Genomic DNA, 23,324 nt, shown 5'->3' with positions numbered 1-23,324 from the left:
GCTTTCCAATATTCTCCACTTTGATTACCATAATGGTCTTAAATAGAATGCATTTGTACAGGTTCAGTCCAGTCCCTCTGGGATGAGTGCATAGTACAACGACTATGCAGAAATGTTAGGACTCATTAAAAGAGGCTTCTAAGAGGAAAACTAAAATGTTAGACTATTACATGTTGCACTTTCAAGATTAGGGCTAAGCTATAATTTTTGAGAAGTAGTGTGGATGCACTTTTACCCTGTATCCATTCATCCTGTGGAATATCTAACTGAGTAAGTGGTTATTTCTCAAATGGATGAAAAAGTGACAAAACGTTTTCCAGCAATTAATTATCCAAACGGAAATCATTGGAACCTGACGACTGCCTGTTAATTGTCATCGCTTTGATTATTTAATGAGAAATAATTGAGATGTCACAGCTGTAAACAGAATGCATACCAGAAATAAGTTATTTTAATTTTGTGTACTCTGGCATGACTTTTAAAATTGTATGTATGATTTTTGAAGGCTCAGAGGTACAACAAGTAGCAAGTTACTCAAGAAGCACGGATGAAGGTGAGATCTGGCATGGCAGATTCCCCGTGTCTTTATGAATACCAACAACGGTCTGGAATGTGCTGCCTCGGAGGATGGTAGAAGCGGGTTGCCTCACATCCTTTAAGAAGTATCTGGATGAGCACTTGACACATGCAGGGCAATGGGACAAGTGTTGGCAGATGGGATTAGGTGGCAGTTCAGCTGTTTCTGATGTGTCGATGCAGACCCGATGGGCCAAAGGGCCTCTTCTGCACCGTATGATTCTGTGAAACTCAGTTTAGCAAATGACAATATGCTTTAGAGTTTCTGCACATGAAAAAAAGCAGGCTGCATTTGATCTTTGAAACTAGTGGGATTTGTTGTACAAGGACTCTTATCGATGTGTGGGATACTCCTGCTGAGCATATCCTTCATTGTTGTTTCTTTATTCCATTATATATTCATTTAATTGTGGAGTTTTATATAATATTATCTATCAAAATCAATGTTTAACTTTTAACAATCGACTGACAAGGACAGGATGGACCAAATCATTTATGACCTCTTGGGTGTGCCTATCTCTTACTCATAAGCTAAACTATGCAAAGTTGGGCGGCGGCACGATGGCACAGTGATTAGCACTGCTGCCTCACAGCACCAGAGACCCGGGTTTGATTCCCGGATTGGGTCACTCTCAGTGTGGAGTTTGCACATTCTCCCCATGTCTGCGTATGTTTCCTCCAGATGCGCGGCTTTCCTCCCATACTCCAAAATGTGTGGGTTCGATTGATTGGTTGTGCTCCCTTAGTGTCAGGATTATAGGGATAGGTCCTGGGTGGGATTGTGGTTGGTGCAGACTTGATAGCCAAATGGCCTCCCTCTGCACTTAGGGATTCTAAGAAAATATCTTTTGGTTGTAATCCAATCTAAAATGAGTGAAAGCTTTTTCTAGACAATTGAAATGACTGTTTATTTGTCACTTCATCTGTCTCTTTGCTAGAGGAATCTCTTCCAGATTTACTGGATCTCTAATCGGTGTCATAGACAGGCCAAGTCACCCAGAGGTGTCAGGGAAAGTGTACTTGCCTGGAATGGGCATCCTGGCAGCAACGCAGGGCGTCAGCACTCCAAGCAGGCTCATAGGCCCTCCTTGTTCTTTCAGCTGCAGCTACAGACCACCCTGTGGCCAGGCTGGGGAGGCCATTTTTAAATTTGAAGTTAAAGAAGAGAGGGTGCTTTCATCTTGGGCTACTCTCTCCTTCATGTTACCACCAAAAAATGTGTGTGCCAAACTTTGTAGAACTGACAGAGACCAGTCGAGCAAAACCTGACATAGTCAGATTCACAGAATTATACTTATCAGTCAGTTGTCTCACAGAGCCACACACTTAGAATGAAAATGGTAAAATTGGGCCCTAAGTGCTAATTCTGGGCATAGTACAGATCCGACTTAGAAATCCACTTTCAGGCACCCCCAAATACTCTCAGCCATCTCCAGTCCAATTCGTGCTGTGGGCGGGGCTTAGCGCTGCCAGAATGATCAGAGCTCTGAACTGGAGATGCGCAATTAAAAAAAAATTGGAAAAAGTGTGCCTGTGTCAGATTGCTTCCGAGCCACTGAAAGTGGAGAAAGCAGGAGCAAGGGTGTATCTTGGGTGGAGGGGGGGAGGCAGGTAAGATGTATCTTGCAGGGAGAGGGGCAGATGGATCTCTGGTGGTGGGTGGGGGGGGGCGGTGGCGGCAGCGGCAGGGGGGTCCGCTGCCACTCCGCAGGGAATTGGTGGAGGGGTGCAGGGGAGTAGGGGTGGCGATCGGTCTGGGTAGTGGGGGATGGATAAGGGGAAATACAGACATCACGCCCCTCCACTTATCCACCACCCCCCCCCGCCACTACCCAGACCAATGGCCACCCCTGCCCCCTTCCACCCTCCCCCCCCACCACCAATTGCCTGCAGAGTGGCAGTGGATGCCCCCCCCCCCACCCGAACAGAGATCCATCTGACCCACCTCCCTCCTTGCTCCCCCGCCCCCAGACAAAGATCTGACTTCACTCCCCTCACCCCAACCACCCCACCCCCAAGAATGGTCTGGCCTCACACTACCCTTCCCCTCCCGAAGAACATCTGACCCACATCCCCCCCACCACCAGACAACGATCAGCCCTCCCCACGCCCACCAGACAATGATCAGCCCTCCCCATGCCCACCAGACAACAATCAGCCCTCTCCCCCACCAGTCACACACACCCCCCCCCCCCCCCCCCCCCCTGCTGAGGAACATCTGATCCACCTCCTCTTCCAACCAGACAACAATCTGACCTCACTCCCCTCCTCCTCCCTCCAACCAGAGAATGATCTGACCCCCACCACTGATCTGAGTCAGAGAGCCGTTGTAAACACTGAACGCGCTCTTCAGAGGCTGGAGCACCTGACTCAGACTTTTATTCAGCAGGTCCCTAAAAACGCAGTTCCGGATTGGTACACATGGTGGTAAAGGGGGAAATGCTGATAGAGTTGGGCGGGCAGTTCAGTAATTCAATTGGAACGCATACATCACCATTCCATTATTGTTTCTGCGTCAAAATGCTGAAGTTCCCCAAAAGCATTTAAATTGTCGTTGCGCCCAATTTGGGCGCAGAATGGATCCCTGCCATTTGCGGGTCTCGGTAAAGTAGCAATCTGCGTGGACTTGGGTGCAGATCGCAATAAAGGCCTCACACCTGACTTTACAACGATTTCGCGCCCGAAAACAGGCACAAATTGTTGGTAAAGTCAGGCCCTTAGTGGCACATGTGGCACTTAGAATTCTTAAGTCAGCTCCACACCTATGAAGTCTCATGGCATCAGGTTAAAGTTTATTTATTAGTCACAAGTAGGCCTACATTCACACTGCAATGAAGTTACTGTGAAAATACCCTCGTCATCACATTCCGGCAGCTGTTCGAATATACTGAGAGAAAATTTAGCATGGCCAATCTACCTAACCTGCACATTTTTTAAGACTGTGGGAGGAAACTGGAGCACCAGGAGGAAACCCACGCAGGCACAGCAAACTCTACACTAACAGTGACCCAATGCAGGAATCGAACCCGGGTACCAGGCGCAATAAGGCAGCAGTACTAACCACTGTGTCACCGTGCTGGGGTACCTTCTGTTGATTACCACCTCTCAGCCTCCCTCTGATGAATAAGCACTGCTCCATTTGAACATCACTTGGAAGATGCAGTAATGGTAGCAAAGGCACAAAATGTATCCGGCGTGAGGAACTTCAATGTGTATCACGAAGAGCGGCCCAATATTTCCAGTATTGAACTCTGAAGGATGGAGTTATCAGACTGGGTTTGTACCAGATGGTGAGAGAATTGACATGGGGGAAAACAATCTACTTGATCTTTTCCTGACCAATTTCCTATACTAGTTGCATCTCTCCATTTTAGTATTGCTCGGAATGACAGTTGGACAGTATCTGGCAACATTCACTCATAACTGCACAGCATTCAGTTCCATTCACAATCCTAGAGATAATGAAGTAGTCCATACCTGTTTGCAGCAAGATCTGCCGAACATTCAAGTTTGAGTTATTAAGTGGAAAGTAATATTTGAACCACTCTAATGCCAGGCAATGACTATCTCCATCGAGAAAAAGCCTAATCACCTACCCTAGGCATTCAATGCCATTACCCTATCAACAATATCCTGGAGCTCTCCATTGATCAGAAACACCACTAGCTCCAAATTCCCCTCCCAGTCTCACACCATCCCAAGTTGGGAAATACATCATTCCATTATTGTTTCTGCGTCAAAATGCTGAAGTTCCCCAAAAGCACGACAGAGTAGCTTCATCTGCAATGGATCTTCTCAAGGACATACAAAAATGGGTAATAAATGTTTGCCTTGCCAATGATGCTCATATCTGTCAGTGATTTTTTTTTAAATTCCTGTATGTACTGAGTTAACTAATTTCAGACAAGAAAAAGAATGAATATCAGCTTCTTTGGGTTTGGAAGAAAAATTAGTCAAGTGTCTTGCTTCTGATTCCCTTCTTGAAGTACACGCTTGAGGATTTTTGGTAAGCAGAGGACCGAACTGAGTTGTGATGCCTTCCGCAGTCAAATAATACTAAGTGATGACTGCACAATATTCAACACCATTCGCAACTCCTCAGATACTGAAGCAGTCTGTGTTCAAATGCAACAAGATCTGGACAATATCTAGGCTTGGGCTGACAAGTGGGAAGTAACATTTGTGCCACACAAATGCCAGGCAATGACCATCACAAATAAGACACATTCTAACCGCCATCCCTTAACATTCAATGGTGTTACCAGCACTGAATCCCCCACTGTCAACATTCTTGGGGTTACCATTGACCAGAAACTCAATTGGATTCACCACATAAACACAGTGACTACTACAAGAGCAGGGCAGAGGTTAGGAATACTGCGGCAAGTACTTACCACCTGACTCTTCAAAGCCTGTCCACCATCTACAAGGCACAAGTCAGGAGGGTGATGGAATACTCCCCACTTGCCTGGATACGTACAGCTCCAACAATACTCAAGAAGCTTGATACCATCCAGGACAAAGCAGCCCCCTTGATTGGCACCACATCCACAAACATCTCCTCCCGCCACCACTGATGCTCAGTAGCAGCAGTGTGTACTATCTACAAGATGCACTGCAGCAATTCACCAAAGATCCTTAGACAGCACCTTCCAAACCCATGACTATTTCCATCTCGAAAGTCAAGGGCAGCAGGTATATGGAACACCACCATCTGCAAGTTCTCCTCCAAGCCACTCACCATCTTAACTAGGAAATATATCGCCGTTGCTGGGTCAAAATCCTGGAGTTCCCTCCTTAACAGCATTATAGGTTAACCCACAGCACATGGACTGCAGCATTTCAAGAAGAGCTCACCACCACCTTCTTATGAGCAACAAATGCTAGTCTGCCCCACAATGCCCATGTCCCATGAATGAATGAAAAAAAGCTGCCCATCAGTCACATAAGAATGGCTACTTCAGTGATGTGTCATAAGGCATTGGTGTCTATAGAATTGTTTCCTAACAAAGAATTAATGCCTTCCAGGGGGAAGAAGGAGGTAGAGAAATTGGTAGTAAAAAAAGGGGAAAAGTAAAACTACTTTGAATTTTGTTTTTAATATGGAGATATTTAGCCAGTGGACTCAGAAGATATGTTTGTCTTTTTCTTAGCTTTTCACAGACAGACTCAAAAGAAGGGCGGTGTTGTTCCAGTTCAACTGGTCGAGACAGCACTCCGTGCCTGTGAGGAGTACTTAAACACCATGGACCACAAGGATATTGATGTGAGCCTCGATGCACCACCAGCAGTAACAGAAAGATGCTGGGAAGAGACCATCCAGCAGTATTACGAGGTCATCCAGTAAGTATTATTGATTAATCCAGCAAATAAATTGTGCCTGATACATTAAGAACATAAGAAATAGGAGCAGGAGTAGGCCATCCAGCCCTTTGAGCCTGCCCCGCCATTCAATAAGATCATGGCTGATCTGTCGTGTCTCAGTTCCACCTTCCCGCCCTCTCCCCATAACCCTTAATCCCATTGCCTATCAAAAACCTATCAACCCGCGTCTTAAATATATTGAGCGAGGCAGCCTCCACCACTTCAACAGGCAGAGAATTCCAGAGATTCACCACCCTGTGAGTGAAGAAGTTCCTCCTCAACTCCATTCTAAACCGCCCCCCCTTTATCTTGAGGCTGTGCCCTCTAGTCCTACTGTCCTTTCTGAGCGGGAAGAGCCTCTCCACCTCTATCCTATCCATCCCATTCATCATCTTATATGTCTCAATGAGATCTCCCCTCATGCTTCTAAACTCTAACGAGTACAAGCCTAGTTTATTCAGCCTCTCCTCATAGTTCAACCCCCTCAACTCCGGTATCAGCCTAGTAAACCTCCTCTGCACTCCCTCCAAGGCCAAAATATCCTTGCGTAAGTGCGGCAACCAAAACTGCACACAGTACTCCAGCTGCGGCCTCACCAGTGCCCTGTACAGTTGCAGCAAGACCTCCCTACTTTTATATTCAATCCCCCTTGCTATGAAGGCCAGCATCCCATTCGCCTTCCTGACCACCTGCAGGCTGGGTTTTTGCGACCCATGCACAAGGACCCCGAGGTCCCTCTGCACCGTTGCATGTTGCAGTTTTTCGCCATGTAAGTGATAGCCCTTCCTACCATTATTCCTACCAAAGTGGACCACCTCACACTTGCCAACATTAAATTCCATTTGCCAGTTCCTGGCCCATTTGCCCAGCCTATCTAGATCCTTCTGCAGACTCTCCACACCCTCCGCGCAATTTGCCGTTCCACCAATCTTGGTGTCACCAGCAAATTTCGACACCATACACTCGGTTCCCTCCTCCAGATCATCTATATAAATGGTAAATAGCTGAGGCCCCAGCACCGACTCCTGGGGCACTCCACTAGTCACCAACTGCCAATCCGAATAGCACCCATTGACCCCCACTCTCTGCCTCCTATTTGACAGCCAATCCCCTATCCACGCTAACACCCTACCCCCAACTCCATGCTCCCTGACCTTCTGTAATAACCTCTTGTGTGGCACCTTATCAAACGCCTTCTGAAAATCAAGAATCACCACATCCACTGGCTCTCCTCTATCCACCACCCTAGACACATCCTCATAGAACTCCAATAAATTCGTCAGACACGACTTCCCCTTAACGAAACTGTGCTGCGTCTGCTCTATCAAACAATTCTCCTCAAGATGCCTCACTATTTTCTCCTTGATCACAGATTCTAACATTTTACCTACAACAGACGTTGAACTAACCGGCCTATAATTCCCTGCCTTTTGCCTGCCACCCTTCTTAAACAACGGCGTAACATTAGCCGTTTTCCAATCTTCTGGCACTTCCCCGGAATCCAGCGACGTTTGGAAAATAATCACCAAGGCATCCACTATCACCTCCGCCATTTCTTTCAGAAACCTTGGATGCATTCCATCCAGTCCTGGGGACTTGTCCACAATCAGTCCCTCCAGTCTTTCGAGCACTGCCTCTCTAGTAACAATAATGTCATTCAGGCCCTCCACTCCTACCATCTTTCCATCGCTAACACCCGGCAAATTATTCACGTCCTCCTCCGTGAAGACTGAAACAAAAAAGTTATTCAAGGCCTCAGCCATTTCCCCATCCCCTACCACTAAGTCCCCCCTCTCATCCTCTAAGGGTCCAACATTCACCCTAGTCAGCCTCTTCCTTTTTATATATTTATAAAAACTCTTACTATACTTTTTTATATTAAGCGCTAACCCAGCTTCATAGTTTATCCTACCCTTCTTTATCAACTTCTTTGTCATTCTTTGTTGATATTTAAACCTCTCCCAATCCTCTTCTCGCCCACTACTCTTAGCTACTCTAAACGCATCCGCTTTTAATTTAACACTTTCCTTTACCTCCTTCGTTATCCACGGCTGATTATCTCTCCTCCTACGATCCTTTTTAACCATCGGAATAAATTTCTGCTGAGCACCAAGAAAGATCTCCTTAAAGATCCTCCACTGCTCCTCAGCAGACCTACCTTCCAACGCGCTCCCCCAATCAACATGCGCCAATTCCTCTCTCATCCTATCGTACTCCCCTCTGTTCAAACAAAGGACACGTGTCCGGGAACCCACTTTCTCCTCCTCCGTCTGCACCAGAAACTCCACCATACAATGATCACTCTTCCCAAGAGGATCCTTCACCACAAGGTCCCTAATTCTACCTGCCTCATTACATAACACCAGATCCAAGATAGCTCGCTCCCTCGTCGGCTCCAACACACACTGTTCAAGGAAACTATCCTGGCAGCATTTCAAGAACTCTTCCTCAAGCCCACCGCGTCCAACATGGGTCGACCAATCAATATGTAGATTGAAATCTCCCATAATTATCGCAGTTCCATTCCTGCATGCTGCATTTATTTGCGCATTAACAGCCCGCCCCACCTCCAGATCATTATTTGGGGGCCTATAGACGACACCCACCAGCGTCTTCCTCCCTTTGCTGTTCCTAATCTCCACCCACAACGATTCTACTTTCTGCTCTTTGGATCCTATATCATCCCTTACTACCACCCTGATGCTATCCTTAATCAGCAGAGCTAATCCCCCCCCACTTTTTCCTTCCACCTATCCTTCCTAAACACTTGATACCCCTGTACATTCAGCTCCCAGTCCCTGTCACCTTGCAGCCACGTCTCTGTAATGGCCACCAGATCATATCCATTTGTGCTGGTCTGCGCCACCAGCTCATTCACTTTATTCTGAATGCTTCGTGCATTCAGATAAAGTGCCTTCATCCCAGCCTTCGCCTGTACCCTACTTGCCGGAACACCACCAACCTTACTCACGCCCCCTACTCCCTTTATTACTGGGACATCCTTGGCCTCTTCCCGTACCTGTACCCTCTCCTTTATCCCATATCTCAAAAAAACACTTTTTAATACTGATGCTATTTCTAATGATTTCATATTGACTTCGAAAGTCTCTGTTGTTTCTATCAGATTTCAGTTTGTAAAACTACATTGACAACATAACATTGCACTACAGCAATCTTATCACAAGAGCCTGGATAATTCGATCCAAGATTGGAACCTCAGTGCAGTGTATTATTGATAACATCCATCAACTTAAGTACTTACCCAATGTACTATTTCTATTATTCTTGATACATATCACTTTGATTCAAACATACTACCTCAATGCACCATTCTCATTAAATAGGCTAATTGATCCAGGCATGAAATTCCAAAGTATCAATCCCTATTTTATTGTAGGTATTATTGATCAAAGGGCACAGATTCTACTACCCTTCCTCATTCCTGTTGTGTCGAGGTGTAATGACTGTGAGAATTGATCAGTAAAAGACAGATAAACGAACAAGAGGTTTATTTTGGAAAAACAACAAAATGCATAGGACAGCTCTTAGAAAACTTGGTAACGCAATGACTCCCAGACTCCAACTGTCAATCACCTCTCCACAATTGGCCCAAGGGTCATGTGATTCCCCCTTCAGCTTCTAATCTGTTGAGAGCATTGTGGTTTTTTTAAAAGATGCTTCAAAAGTCAATGTACTTTCATCTGAAATGACAGCACAATGGCTTCCAGTTTGCAAAGGTACTCGAGTGCCGGTAACCTCCAGGAATAACAGCAGAATGGATTCTTATTTAAAAGATAAAATATTGCAGCGTGCTATTGTGCAGAGGGGCCTGGGTGTCCTTGTGCAAGAATCGCAAAAAGTTGGGTTGCAGGCGCAGCAGGTAATTAAGAAGGCAAATGGAATTTTGTCCTTCATTGCTAAAGGGATGGAGTTTAAAAACAGGGAGTTTATGGTGCAGCTTTATAAGGTGCTGGTGAGGCCACACCTGGCTACTGTGTACAATGTTGATCTCCTTACTTGAGAAAGGATATACTAGCACTGGAGAGGGTGCAGAGGAGATTCACTAGGTTGATTGTGGAGTTGAGAGGGTTGGCGTATGAGGAGAGACTGAGTAGACTGGGACTATTCTCATTGGAATTCAGAACAATCAGGGGAGATCTTATAGAAACATATAAAATTATGGAAGGAATAGATAAGAGAAGCAGAGAGTTTGTTTCCACTGGCAGGTAAAATTAGAATTAGGGAGCATAGCCTCAAAATAAGGTACAGCAGATTTAAGAGCGAGTTGAGGAGGAACTTCTTCATCCATTGTGAATCTGTGGAATTCCCTGCCCAGTGAAGCTGTTGAGGCTAGCTCGTTGAATGCTTTTAAGGCAAAGATAGATAAATATTTAAACAGTAAAGAAATTAAGGGTTATAGTGAGTGGGCGGGTAAGTGGAGCTGAGCTTCTTGTAGTCACAGTATTTACATGGCCGGTCCTGTTCAGTTGCTGGTCAATGGTAACCCCCAAGATGTTGAAACTGGGGTGTTCTCTCTTGTTGGAGATGCTCATTGCCTAACATGTTGGGGTGTGGATATTACTTACCACTTATCTGGCTGGGTTTCATGGCCGTTGAGGCCATGACCCAGAAGCTGAAGGTGGGTGAGGGCTACAGGAATGGATAATTAAGTGCCTTTCCTGCACTAGTTCTGGGTCAGCTGGAGCTAGAGTCTTTCCACTGACCCTTTGAGGTATCCTGTTGACAGATTCCCCACATGGTAATCAAATCCAGCCAATTAAATCCCCTCAGGATACGAAGAAAACCCAATCTTCCAACTTTCCTGACCAGTAAACAACTACAGCCTCTAATGTCTCTCTGCCTTCCTCTAAACATCATTATTGCCTCCAACGTACTGACGCTTCAGACTGGAGAATGTTAAGAAGCCCTCCAAGTCATTCCCATATAGTAATAATTAAATAATGTCAACGTAGCAGATATGTTGAACTGAGCATGGAATCCAAATGTTCCAATCCTGTTATTAAAAATTAGGCTGTAAGATTTCTAGAAACATTTACTTACCAAAATATGATTTTTCTTTTCCTGTTTGTTTGCAGGATATTCTTAGGCTAAAAACGTAAAATGCTGTAGTTCCCTGAGCCCTAGTGAAAGTCTGCCTGAATTAGTTTCAGGAAGCTGTATTTTGTACTTTTGTATTGCTTTGTCATTTGCCTTTATCTCAGTGAGGGAGCAACAATTCAGAACTGGAAGGTCTACGCTGCTGTTTGTGAGAATATGCTGAAGCAGCTACAGGAGGTGAATACACAGTTGAAGATGGAAGGAATGCGGAACATCTGGATTGTGAAACCTGGAGCCCAGTCTCGTGGTAGAGGTACGGGAACAGAATCAGAAATTCAAAGTGACCGGTTTGAAACAAAGCTATAAAATCTAGTCTGGTGTCCCTTACATTATAAGACGAGAGAGCATGAATTATTGACACACCCCACCCCATGTATTGGAACAAGTTTCTATTACTAATAAACCTTCACTATGGTCTTCGTATGGGAGAGTTAATATCACTGATACACTATTTTTTCCCTTTTACTTTGAGCAGTTTACTGGATGGCACAATGGTTAACGTCGCTGCCTCACAGAGCCAGGGACCTGCGTTCAATTCCGGCTTGGGGCACTGTCTGTGCAGAGGTTGCACGTTCTTCCCGTGTCTCCGTGGGTTTCCTCCAGGTGCTCCAGTTCCCTCCCACAGTCCAAAAGACATGCTGGTTAGGTGCATTGGCCATGTTAAATTCTCCCTCAGTGTACCCAAACAGGCACTGGAGTGTGACTAGGGGATTTTCACAGTAACTTCATTGCAATAATAATGTAAGCCTACTTGTGACATTAATAAATAACTTTAAGTTTACATTACCAATACATCTTGTTACCTTTCAGGCCTTTTCTCATGCTAAAGTGTTCATAGAAATATAGAAGATAAGAGCAGGAGGCTGCCATTTGGCCCTTCGAGCCTGCTCTGCCATTCACCACAATCATGGCTGATCATCCAACTCAATAGCCTAATCCTGCTTTCTCCCCATAACCTTTCATCCCATTCACCCCAGTGCTATATCCAGCCGCCTCTTGAATAGATTCAATGTTTTAGCATCAACTACGTCCTGTGGTAATGAACTCCACAGGCTCACCACTCTTCATGGCTAGGTGTTAGGCTCCATAAGCAAACTAAATAGTCAATCCAGATTTAATGAATCCTTGTTTGTGGTACATTGTTTACTGGAGGACATACAGATTTCCCACTGCACGCATTCAGCAATTTTTAAGATAGAAAATATCATGTCACCAAACCAGTATATGCAGGCTAATATGAATTAGTCATGAAATATGAGAAGCAAAAAGACATCCTTTAAAACAATATGTAAACATTTTCAAAGTCGAGAAATGCTGAAATTTTGACATTTTTTGTAATAGCTTTTGAGTAACAGTTTCCTGGAAGCTAACTAGGAGATAATTTCTTCACTAAGTTCCTCATTGCTCGCTGATGTACAGAGCAAAGTAGGGAATCCAAGACTCAAGATATTTGTGCATTTTCAACGCATCTCTTTTGCTGTTGTAAAGCCATGTGCTAATAATCTAGGGAATAATTGCCTGGTTTCTGACCCTGCCTTATTGTGGGCAGCACTGCTGCCTCACAGCGCCAGGGACCCAGGTTCAATTCCCAGCTCGGGTCACTGTCTGTGTGGAATTTGGAGGTCCTCCCTGTGTCTGCATGGACTTCCTTCGGGTGTTCCAGTTTCCTCCCACAGTCCAAAAGATGTGCTGGTTAGGTGCATTGACCGTGCTAAATTTTCCCTCAGTGTACCCGAACAGGCGCCAGAGTTCAGGCAACGAGGGGATTTTCACGGTACTATCATGTAAACCCACTTGTGACACTAATAAATAAATCAAATAATAAAATAAATAACCCAGAAGGAATAAAAATTACAGCTTCAATTCGGTCTTGCTGCAACTGTACAGGGCACTGGTGAGGCCACAGCTGGAGTACTGTGTGCCGTTTTGGTCGCTGCACTTACGCAAGGATACTTTGGCCTTGGAGGGAGTGCAGAGGAGGTTTACTAGGCTGATACCGGAGTTGAGGGGGTTGAACTATGAGGAGAGGCTGAATAAACTAGGCTTGTACTCGTTAGAGTTTAGAAGAATGAGGGGAGATCTCATTGAGACATATAAGATGATGAATGGGATGGATAGGATAGAGGTGGAGAGGCTCTTCCCGCTCAGAAAGGACAGTAGGACTAGAGGGCACAGCCTCAAGATAAAGGGGGGTGCAGTTTAGAACAGAGCTGAGGAGGAACTTCTTCACTCAAAGGGTGGTGAATCTCTGGAATTCTCTGCCAGTTGAAGTGGTGGAGGCTGCCTCGCTAAATATATTTAAGATGCGGGTTGATAGGTTTTTGATAGGCAATGGGATTAAGGGTTATGGGGAGAGGGCGGGAATGTGGAACTGAGACACGACAGATCAGCCATGATCTTATTGAATGGCAGGGCAGGCTCGAAGGGGCTAGATGGCCTCCTCCTGCTCCTTTTTCTTATGAATAGCACAAGTTACTTGTGGGGGAGAAATCCAGAAGCCTCGTGGCTGACATGGTAAGAGTTGGGTGTTATTTGATCGCGTGGGCTGGGTAAAGCAAGTAAACTGGATCTAGCACGTAACTGGAAAGGCTCATTCCTGGATTATGTGGATTGCACCATCTAAAAAGAGGCTGGAAGTAGATTCATTAGTAACTTCCATAAGAGAATTAAATAAATATTTGAAACAAATAAAATGATATGAGTATGGAGAACAGGATTAATTAGATAATTGCCAAATTTCTGTCATGGGCACAATCAATGAAATGGCCTCCATCTATGCTGTATTATTATGTGATTCTTTGATTTTATTCAGGGGAGTAGCTAGAGTAAATGGGGATTGAGCCTGGCTGAGATTGTAGTCGATGCAGATTTGATGGGCCAAATGGTGGCCTTCTGCACTGTAGGATTCTATTATACACTGAGTGTGTTCTTAGAATTGGAAGGTAGCAAGTGTTACCAGCAGAGCCGTCAGTGTATCCTTTGTTCACTCTCTATTTTCCAACAATTTGCCTGAATTGTAGTTTTAATGAGGTGGAAAGAGATTTTAATTGTCTGTCTCTGCAGGAATCACTTGCATGAACCGACTGGAGCAGATTGTGAAGCTAGTTTATGGCCAGACAGCTCTCATCACAGATGGCAAATGGGTAGTGCAGAAATACATTGAACACCCACTACTCATTTATGGGACAAAATTCGATATGCGGCAGTGGTTTTTAGTGACAGACTGGAACCCTGTAACGATCTGGTATTACAAGGACTGTTACCTGCGCTTCTCAACTCAAGCGTTCTCATTGGACAATCTGGACACGTATGTATCACCATGGAACATGCCTTTTGAATGGAATTCACTGCAGGGTATCATCACATTCACAGTGAGAGTTAAAAGTGAGGAAAATATGCATTGAGTGCCATCAAAGCTTTGGGAACTTAGGGCGATTCGGCAAGTTGGGATGCAAGGGATGTAATATCCTTGACCTTCTACCAAAGTTCAATATCAGTAGTTGCACCAGTTGCCAATGGTGGCTGACATATAAAATCAGACAGATTTAACAATAATTGCCTATCTAGACAACTCATTCATTTTCCAAAACACCTGTGAATGGGTATCATATATCTAAATTTTGGTGCTTAATTTTAACTGTTACCTCTTCCCTGCTTCATCTAATGGTAAGAAGAAGTACTTAAAATGGACTGTAGAACTTACTCCTGCCTTTCTCACTCAAATATGACTGCAGTTTAAAGTTGGGGATGGCAACTAGTTACCAATATTCACTGTATATGTGGAAATCAGGTACAATGATGACATCTGGGGCCAATTTCATTGATGCACATCATGGAATTGCACTTTGATATCTGTCAATGTAGATGTATGCAAAATCTTACAGATTTGCTCTACTTTTTAGCCTATTGAATTATGCTTGATTCTTAGGGTTGAAATGGTCAGTTATGGAATTTCAGCCTTATCATATTCCATAGCACATTGTAAGTCAGATGCATCTTACAAATATTTTTGCCTCATAATGCAAAAGAAATGTTTTATTTTGCATAGTGCACGAACAGTACAAAAATAATTATGATCCATCATTTTCAGGTAACAAATTTCTCTTTGTGTCTTTCAGAGCAATTCACTTATGCAATAACTCAATCCAAAAACACTTTGTGACTTCCTCCCACCGTCACCCATTAGCTCCTAGAGAAAACATGTGGTCCAGTAAACAGTTCAAAGAGTATCTGAACAAAAATGGCTTTGAAAATATCTGGGATGATATCATCTCCCCTGGTATGAAGAAGGCAATTGTGAATACCATTCAGGTAATGCAGGACGCTGTGAAACCTCGCAAGAACAGTTTTGAGTTGTATGGTGCCGATTTCCTACTGGGAGAGGACTTCAAACCATGGCTGATTGAAATTAATTGTAGCCCTACGATGTCAGCCTCGACATCTGTAACAGCCACATTGTGCAGCAACGTTCAAGAGGACACAATAAAGGTTGTTATAGACCGAAAGATTGAGAAGACCTGTGATACAGGTGGATTTGAGCTTCTATATAAACAGGTAATGTAAAACATCACATAAAGGAGAAAGTGACCCTATTTAGAGAGATAAAGAATGTGATTGCTTTCTGCTCAGAATTCTGTAAACCTGTTTCAGTGAAAAAAAGATGTGTTCTCTGGTTACTGGTCCTTCTATCACCAGAAATGGTTCTCCTTCATTGACTCTATCCAAACTACTCTTACCCTCCTTTGCTCTAAACGGAACAACTTCAAATTCTCTGGTCCTCCTACATAACTGATAACATTCTTGGTACTAGCCCAGTAAATCTTTCCTGCACCCTCTCCAAAGCCTTGACATACTTCCTAAAATGTGGTGCCCAGAATTGACCACAATGGATTGGAGTTTTGTAGAGTTAGAGAGGGTCCATGGACATTTAAAAATGATGCCTGGGACCTGATTCTGGGATAGAGCAATGATAAATAGATTTAAGAGAAAAGGCTGCCAATTAAGCAATGCTTTCCCTTAGGCACAGCTGCTTCAATGGACCAATGGATGTCTGGGCTCTCAGCCAAGAATGGCTGATACAAATCAGCCACAACAGGCCAGCAGAGAGGGCACTCAAGTTGGTTGATGAAATTTAACACAAAGAGTTGTGAGGTAATGCATTTTGGCGGATGGAATAGGGAGAGACAATATATTGTAAATGTGACAGTTCTAGAGAGTGTCCCAGCACAGAGGGATCTATGGTTTCTGTTCATTGACCTTTGATGGTGGCTGAACATATTGGTAAGTTGTTAGCAAAAACATATGGAATATTGGGCTTCACAAATAGAGATGTTGAGTGCAGAAGCAGGAAAATTATGCTGAGTCTTTATCAAGGTCTGATTAGGCCCAAACTAGACTACTGCATCCTGTTATGTTCACCACACTTTAGGAAGGATGTGAGGATCTTTGAGAGGGTATGGAGGAGATTTATAGGAATGGTTCCATGGTTAGGGAATTTTAGCTCCAAGGTTTGATTGGAGGAGCTAGAGTTGTTCTCCTTGGAGTAAAAGAGATTCAGAGGAGATTTGATGGAAGTGAACAAGATGATAGGTTTAGATAAGGTAGCCAAGAAAAGCTTTTCATTAGCTTATATTACATGGATTAACAACACATTTAAAATTTTGGGCATTAGATGCTGGCAGGTTATGAAGAACATCCTAATACTGCAAGTGATAATGACTGGAACTTAGGGTTGTGGAAATGTGGCTAAATAATGATTTCAAAAGTAAATTGTTTGGGCACTTGTGGGAAATAAACTTGCGGGATCACAGGGAATGGAATTAATTGGATTGTTCTACACGATTGGCTCTATGGGCCAAATGGCCTTCTGTGCCTTAATGACTCTCTGTGATACATGCAATGCTTAAAGCATCTTAACAACTCACTATCTCCCATTCCACCAGCCTGGTTAATTACCTGTGAGAAACTTAACAAAACAAATAAATAAATACGAGGTCAAACTAAAAAAAGTATATTGGACCTTTCTTTTCCGAACCTCCTGAAACCAATTCAGATCACTAAAATAACTGTGATTTATGTTATTTAGTTTTCCACCCTTATTCTGCTTGCAACAATCCCTATTGCACCCAAGAACTGATCTAGCCCTTCCTTGAAGGTATGCAGCAAATCCAGAAATTCCATTATTTTCTGATCAAGTGATTTAAAACCTCGTCCTAAAATCACCAACATTCAAATAATGTACATAACCATGAATGATGACAAGGCAATCTAGCTTGGCTTTGATTTGATTTACTTTCTTTGACAGTGCACTATGGCCATTCCTCTGTACCTGGGGATAAACCTGCTGGTCGAAGGTTCAAGCATCAAGAAACCACCCGTTCCGAGGAGCCAGAACAATGGTCTGCGTAACATCTCTGAAACTGTGCAAAAGATCTGTGGTCTCACACCACAAGGCTACCCAAGCATCCTGAACAATGATGTAAACAAAGCAGTGAATGCAGAAAATTCCAAGAATAGAGACAGTTCAAAAATGTGCAGCAACCTTGGCAAATCAAAACTGCCCTTTACCGACAGCAGTCCAGAGTCAGCAAAGCGTTGTCCCATTTCCAGCATGTACGCTAATGCAAAAAGTTACAGTTCCAGCAATATAAAAAATCTCATCAATTTGGGTAGTGAAAAAAATCCTATAATGCACAATCATCGTAGCACTGCAAGGATTCCATTTAATGGCAATGATTCCAAGAATTTGCTAAATTTCGATAATTTGAGTATGGTAAAGAATCCCATAATTCCCAACAATTTCAGCGTCACCAAAAATATATTGCATGCGACTAGTTCCAACTCTACAAAACTGCACAATCATTCCAGCCCCCCAAACACCTCTTTAAATCCCAGTCACTCTAGCAGTGGAAAAAATCAAACAAATTTGACTAAATCCAACTCTACAAAAGATCTCTTAAATTCCAATAATTCCAGCGCTCCAAGCGATTATTCAAATTCCAATAATTCCAGCGTTGCAAAAAATCAATCAAATTTAACTAATTCTGATGTGACACAAAATCTGTTAAATTCCAATAATCCCAGCACTCCAAGTGATTCTTTAAACCCTGATACTTCCAGTGTCACAACAAAAACATTAAATGTAACTGATTCCAATGAATCCATTGAAAATCCCAGTGATACCAGCATTGCAAACAGTTCCTTATATCCCAATGAACCCAGTCATACACAAACTTCTGTTTCCAGTAATTCCAGTGATGTAAATACTTCCACAGATCCCAATCCTAACGTTGCAAAAAATTATAATAATATTTCCCCAGATCCCAACAATATTCTCCAAGATCATGGCAGTCCCAACAGTTGTGACCGCAGCAAGGAGAAATGTCTTGACACCACCTCCAACCTCAGCAAGATAAAAATTTCCAATGTTTCCAAACATTGCCACAAGGCAAGGAATTGCTCCAGTTATAGTCGTAAAAAGCCCAGGAAACTCAGCAGCCCCAAGGTTCGAGGCCCCTGTGTTCTAAAGGCATGGGATGAGATGCAGGAAATGAAAAATAACATTGCTGCGACAGCTCAGTCTACTGAGAGTGAAAAGGATACCCACATTGACTCACGTGACATGGAGGAACAGGACTGTGAAGTTTCAAGGTTGAGCAAGACTGAAGGGATTAGAAAAACTGGCAAGCAGCATTTGCAGCCTAAATCCAAAATCTCTCAAATGAGCATGTCCGTAAAGCAGCTAATCTTGCCCAATCGACAGATACTCAGGGATCCCCTTCATGTCAATTTGAAATGCTTGAGCCTTGACATGTTGAACTTTAAGGACAGACAGAGCTCAAGATCCTCTGTTTCCACAGATGCCAACAGAGTTAGAGCCATCCATGAGAAAACTGCTCCATTGCGTTACTCCTACAATTCACCACGGCTGCAACTTAAGGATCAGAATATTCCACAGCTCCACATTACTGGCTTGCAGCATCATTTTAGAGCTTCAAATGATATCAACAACAGATACATTGAAACTCATAAGAATGCCGCGAGTAACCTGTTCAACATCAAGAAGCATCTGCTGACAAGCTCTTTCCCACTCTTTCAATAACACGATTGCTGTGCTGACCAGTTCTACCCAGTTCCTCTAATAAATTGAGGGTGTTTCTGTTCGATATCTCAGTAAATAGAGGGACTCGATTGGGCCTTTCTAACTCTCTCACTCATATGAAGACAAACTTTCTGCACTTCCTATCAAGAAGTTCCTGCTCTCAGTGCTCACCTTTACATCAAATACAGTTTTTATTTTACCTTGTATGCAAATGGCACTATTAGACAGCAATGCTGTTTTGCAAAGAAAAAGCTCCTTTTGAAAGGTAACGCTTTATATAAAAAAAGTTAAAAGGCAACTGTCAGGTTAAATAGGTTTAGCTGGAAAACTGAAGGTGATTTTAATAATGAATCATTGTTCTCATCATTGATTTATATTATGAACTGTTGTTTCTCTCTGCTTTATATATTTTTAAAAAATCCTACCTCTGCTTTTGTCAATCTACCAGTAAAATTGAATACATCAGAGGCAAATTGAGATACTATGAAAGCAACAGAGCAGAATGGATCAGACACATTAGATAGTGATATGATGCAATCAAGTACAATAAAGACTGAATGTAACAAAGTGTGAGTCGATCTGACATCACCTATAATGTTAGTCTTATGCCTGTGTGATTTTCCTGTATACGAAACCTTACTTTTTGATAACTTATTGTGGCTCTGATCCAACCCCATTTGATGTATTGTGAGTAGTTTTTGGCCCCATACCTAAGGCCTTGGAAAGGCTCCAGAGGAGGTTCACAAAAAATGATCCCTGGAATGAAGAGCTTGTCGTATGAGGAACGGTTGTGGATTCTGGATCTGTACTCGTTGGAGTTTAGAAAGATGAGGAGGGGATCTTACTGAAACTTACAGGATACTGCGAGGTCTGGATAGAGTGGATGTGGAGAGGATGTTCCCACCAGTAGGAAAAACTAGAACCAGAGGGCACCATCTCAGACTATCTCTGTCCCTTAAAACAGAGATGAGGAGGAATTTCTTCAGCTGGAGTGTGGTGAATCTGTGGAACTCTTTGCTGCAGAAGGTTGTGGAGGCCAGGTCATTGAGTGTTTTTAAGACAGAGATAGATAGTTTCTTGATTAATAAGTGGATCAGGGGTTATGAGGAAAAGGCAGGAGAATGATAATGGGAATAATATCAGCCACGATTGAATGATGAAGCTGAGTTGATGGGCCGAATGGCCTAATTTTGCTCCTATGTCTTATGGCACGGTGGCACAGTGGTTAGCACTGTTGCCTCAAAGCGTCAGGGACCCGGGTTCAATTCCAGCCTCGGGGCATTATCTGTGTGGAGCTTGCATGTTTTCCTCCTTGTCTGGATTTCCTCCAGGTGCTCCGGTTTCTTCCTGCACTCCAAAGATGTGTGGGTAGGTTGATTGGCCATGCAAAATTGCCACTTGTTGGGGGGGGGGACAGGTGATGAGGGACTGGCAAGGTAACTACGTGGGGTTACGGGGATAGGGCCTGGGTAGGTTTGTTTTTGGTACAGGCTTGATGGGCCAAATGGTCTCCTTTTACACTATAGAGATTCTATAATGCTATAATTGTCACAATTCTGTCCCGATAGGTTACTATGGCCATATTTATAAGGAAATTTGCCACTGTGTAATTGCACTTTTTTATCAATGATGGTGCGTCAGCATCTCAGTTTTGAGTCCTTCAATTCCTCAGTTCAAACTGTTGAGAAACTGCTATGCTCTCGCTGACACTATTTTTTACTTGCCAAACTGCTGTTTAATGATTTCTATAATACTTTGATTTGACATTATTAAAATAAGGAATGAATATCTGATTTTAAAATGAGGACTGAATTATACATACACATCTTGGTCAAAGTGTGCTCTCCTCTTATATCCCATTTCACATGACCACTATATTTGGTCCAATTCCCTATGTACAAAGATATAGGTGATCAGCTAGATTACTTCTGACCATTAGGGACCAGAGACAATCAGCACTCAATATAAGTTGAGTGATGCTGGTCATTTAAGTCCAGCACTAATATAAACCAGGAACATCCATGATTTTCCAGATGTTCAGTTGCTTTGACTCACCATATCAAGCACATCTGAGCAAAGGGTTAGGAGGCTCCCAGTCTTGATGCCTCTGCCTCCATCACTGAGCTGGCTGCTAAAAGTCGTGTAAAAGTAGACCAAAGATAACTCATCCAAAATTTTCTTTTCCAATGGAGTAGGGAGGGGAGGTATAAGACAAAACAGCAAGAAGCACTGACACAAATAATAAACTTGGTGCAGGTTTTTATAAATAAGACACTATTTTTCCTGATGTGTATGCATTGGGCATTTTTGCAAATAACCAATTTCTCAAAATCCTCTGAAGCTAATCAGAGCAAAAGCATGAGACGGATATCAACCAACAAGTCAGTTTCTGCGGTCAATCTCAGTAAGTTCAAAATTAACAGCTGAACAAATAAAAATTAATACAGTACCATTAACGTTTATTTAGCGTCTTTCTCACAGTATTTCAAAGCACTTTCGCACCATCAACAATTTATTTCAACTGCAGTGCTCGTCACATTGGTAAGGTGTCAATTTCTCATCCGACTGCACCCCCTAAACCATTGACCTTGGAAAGGTAATGTGGTGTCCGTTGGTATGTGTGTGAAACGGTCCTTGAGTGGGGCATCAGAGGGACTGGCATTGCTAACATGGGGATGACAATATTTAATGTAAGTTTCCTTTGCGTTATGATGGAGTCCTTTAAAGAGGGCCTTTTTTGAGGCATTTCGTTGATGGCGCACCAATTGCTTATTATTTCATTAAGAAAAAGCATTCTATAAACAGCCAAAAACAAGTAACTCAGCAATATTACTGCACGCACTTTCTGATAGTTTGCAAAACACCCAACCCCTCAGAAAATACAATGTGAAAAGAACAGCCGAAATGGTCTGTTACTTAATGTAATCTCAGTGCGTTGAGAGGAAAGTAACCGACTGGGGGGGAGGAAGAGGTGAATGCTTGCGTAACATCAGTTAACACTTGAGAGGTATTGCAGAATGCAGCAGAAGTGGAACCTGCACAGAAATCCAAACACAGAAAGTTGCATTCCCAGAATCTTTAAAGGTAACCAATGGGAGGAATGCTAAGAAATTAAGTTTGCAGCATTGACATGGAACGTGACAAATTTGACAATTCAAATAATTTGACTTTTTTTGTCATCAAAATGTAATGCGACGCATAAACTAGTCTCATGCAAAGATTTAGATATCAAACAAATTATTCGATTTGCCAAATTTGTCACGTTCCATGCCAATGCTGGAAACGTAATTTCTTAGCATTCCTCCGTTGGTTAATTATTTTCATTCGGGATTATTTTGATCTGCGAGCAAGACATTAAAATTGTCTTTTTAAGACAATTGAAAGTCTGAAAACAATTAAAAGTCTCAATGTAACATATATTTGTTAACACCTTATTTAAGCCAATTGCTAGTTTGACTCAAGAGGTCAACCATGCTGCGGGGAGCTTGAATGGTCTGAGTTATAAGGAGAGGCTGGATAGACTGGGACTTTTTTTCTCTAGGAGGCGTAGGGGGCTGAGGGATGATCTTATAGAGGTCTATAAAATGATGAGGGGCACAGATCAGCTGGATCATCAATATCTTTTCCCAAAGGTAGGGGAGTCAAAAACCAGAGGGCATAGGGTTAAGGTGAGAGAGAAGAGATACAAAAGTGTCCAAAGGGGCAGTTTTTTTTCACATAGAGAGTGGTGAGTGTCTGGAACAAGCTGCCAGAGTTAATAGTAGAGGTGGGTACAATTTTGTCTTTTAAAAAGCATTTAAATAGCTACAAGGGTAAGATGGGTAGAGAGGGATATAGGCCAAATGCAGGCAATTGGGATTAGTTTAGGGGCTTAAAAAAAAGGGCAGCATGGATAAGTTGAGCTGAAGGACTTGTTTCCATGCTGTAATCCTCAATGACTCTATGACTAATTCCAATTATGAATCAGATTTTACTGCACCACGAACAAGCAACAACCTATATGATTACATCAGTGCATTGGAACATCGTTGAAAGAGCGCTTGAGATCTGTATCCTTGATAAGATCTATAACATTTCCACTACCTTCTTTCAGAAGGGAAACACATAATGACAGCGAGTGTAAAAGCATGTCCATCATCTTTATCTATATGCTGTACCATTTAGA

At 43.0% G+C, this 23,324-nt stretch overlaps 1 protein-coding gene across 1 annotated transcript in view; it reads left to right on the top strand.

The window, feature by feature from the left end:
- The window catches only part of LOC145362459 (uncharacterized), a 77,580-nt gene extending 57,901 nt beyond the window's left edge, over positions 1–19,679 (top strand). Inside the window, exons 14-18 of the mRNA XM_080218476.1 lie at positions 5,730–5,919; positions 11,163–11,311; positions 14,122–14,365; positions 15,177–15,612; positions 17,363–19,679. Coding sequence (XP_080074602.1) covers positions 5,730–5,919; positions 11,163–11,311; positions 14,122–14,365; positions 15,177–15,612; positions 17,363–19,159 — 2,816 coding nt within the window. The 3' untranslated portion in view covers positions 19,160–19,679. The remainder of the gene's footprint in view (positions 1–5,729; positions 5,920–11,162; positions 11,312–14,121; positions 14,366–15,176; positions 15,613–17,362) is intronic.
- Positions 19,680–23,324: the final 3,645 nt, after the last annotated feature.

The sequence above is a fragment of the Carcharhinus amblyrhynchos genome, chromosome 3 (assembly GCF_965287045.1).
Source record: "Carcharhinus amblyrhynchos chromosome 3, sCarAmb.v2.hapA, whole genome shotgun sequence".
Classification (NCBI taxonomy): Eukaryota; Metazoa; Chordata; class Chondrichthyes; order Carcharhiniformes; family Carcharhinidae; genus Carcharhinus; species Carcharhinus amblyrhynchos.
The sequence above is the reverse complement of the archived record's forward strand: the minus strand, read 5'-3'. Positions and strand labels throughout refer to the sequence as shown.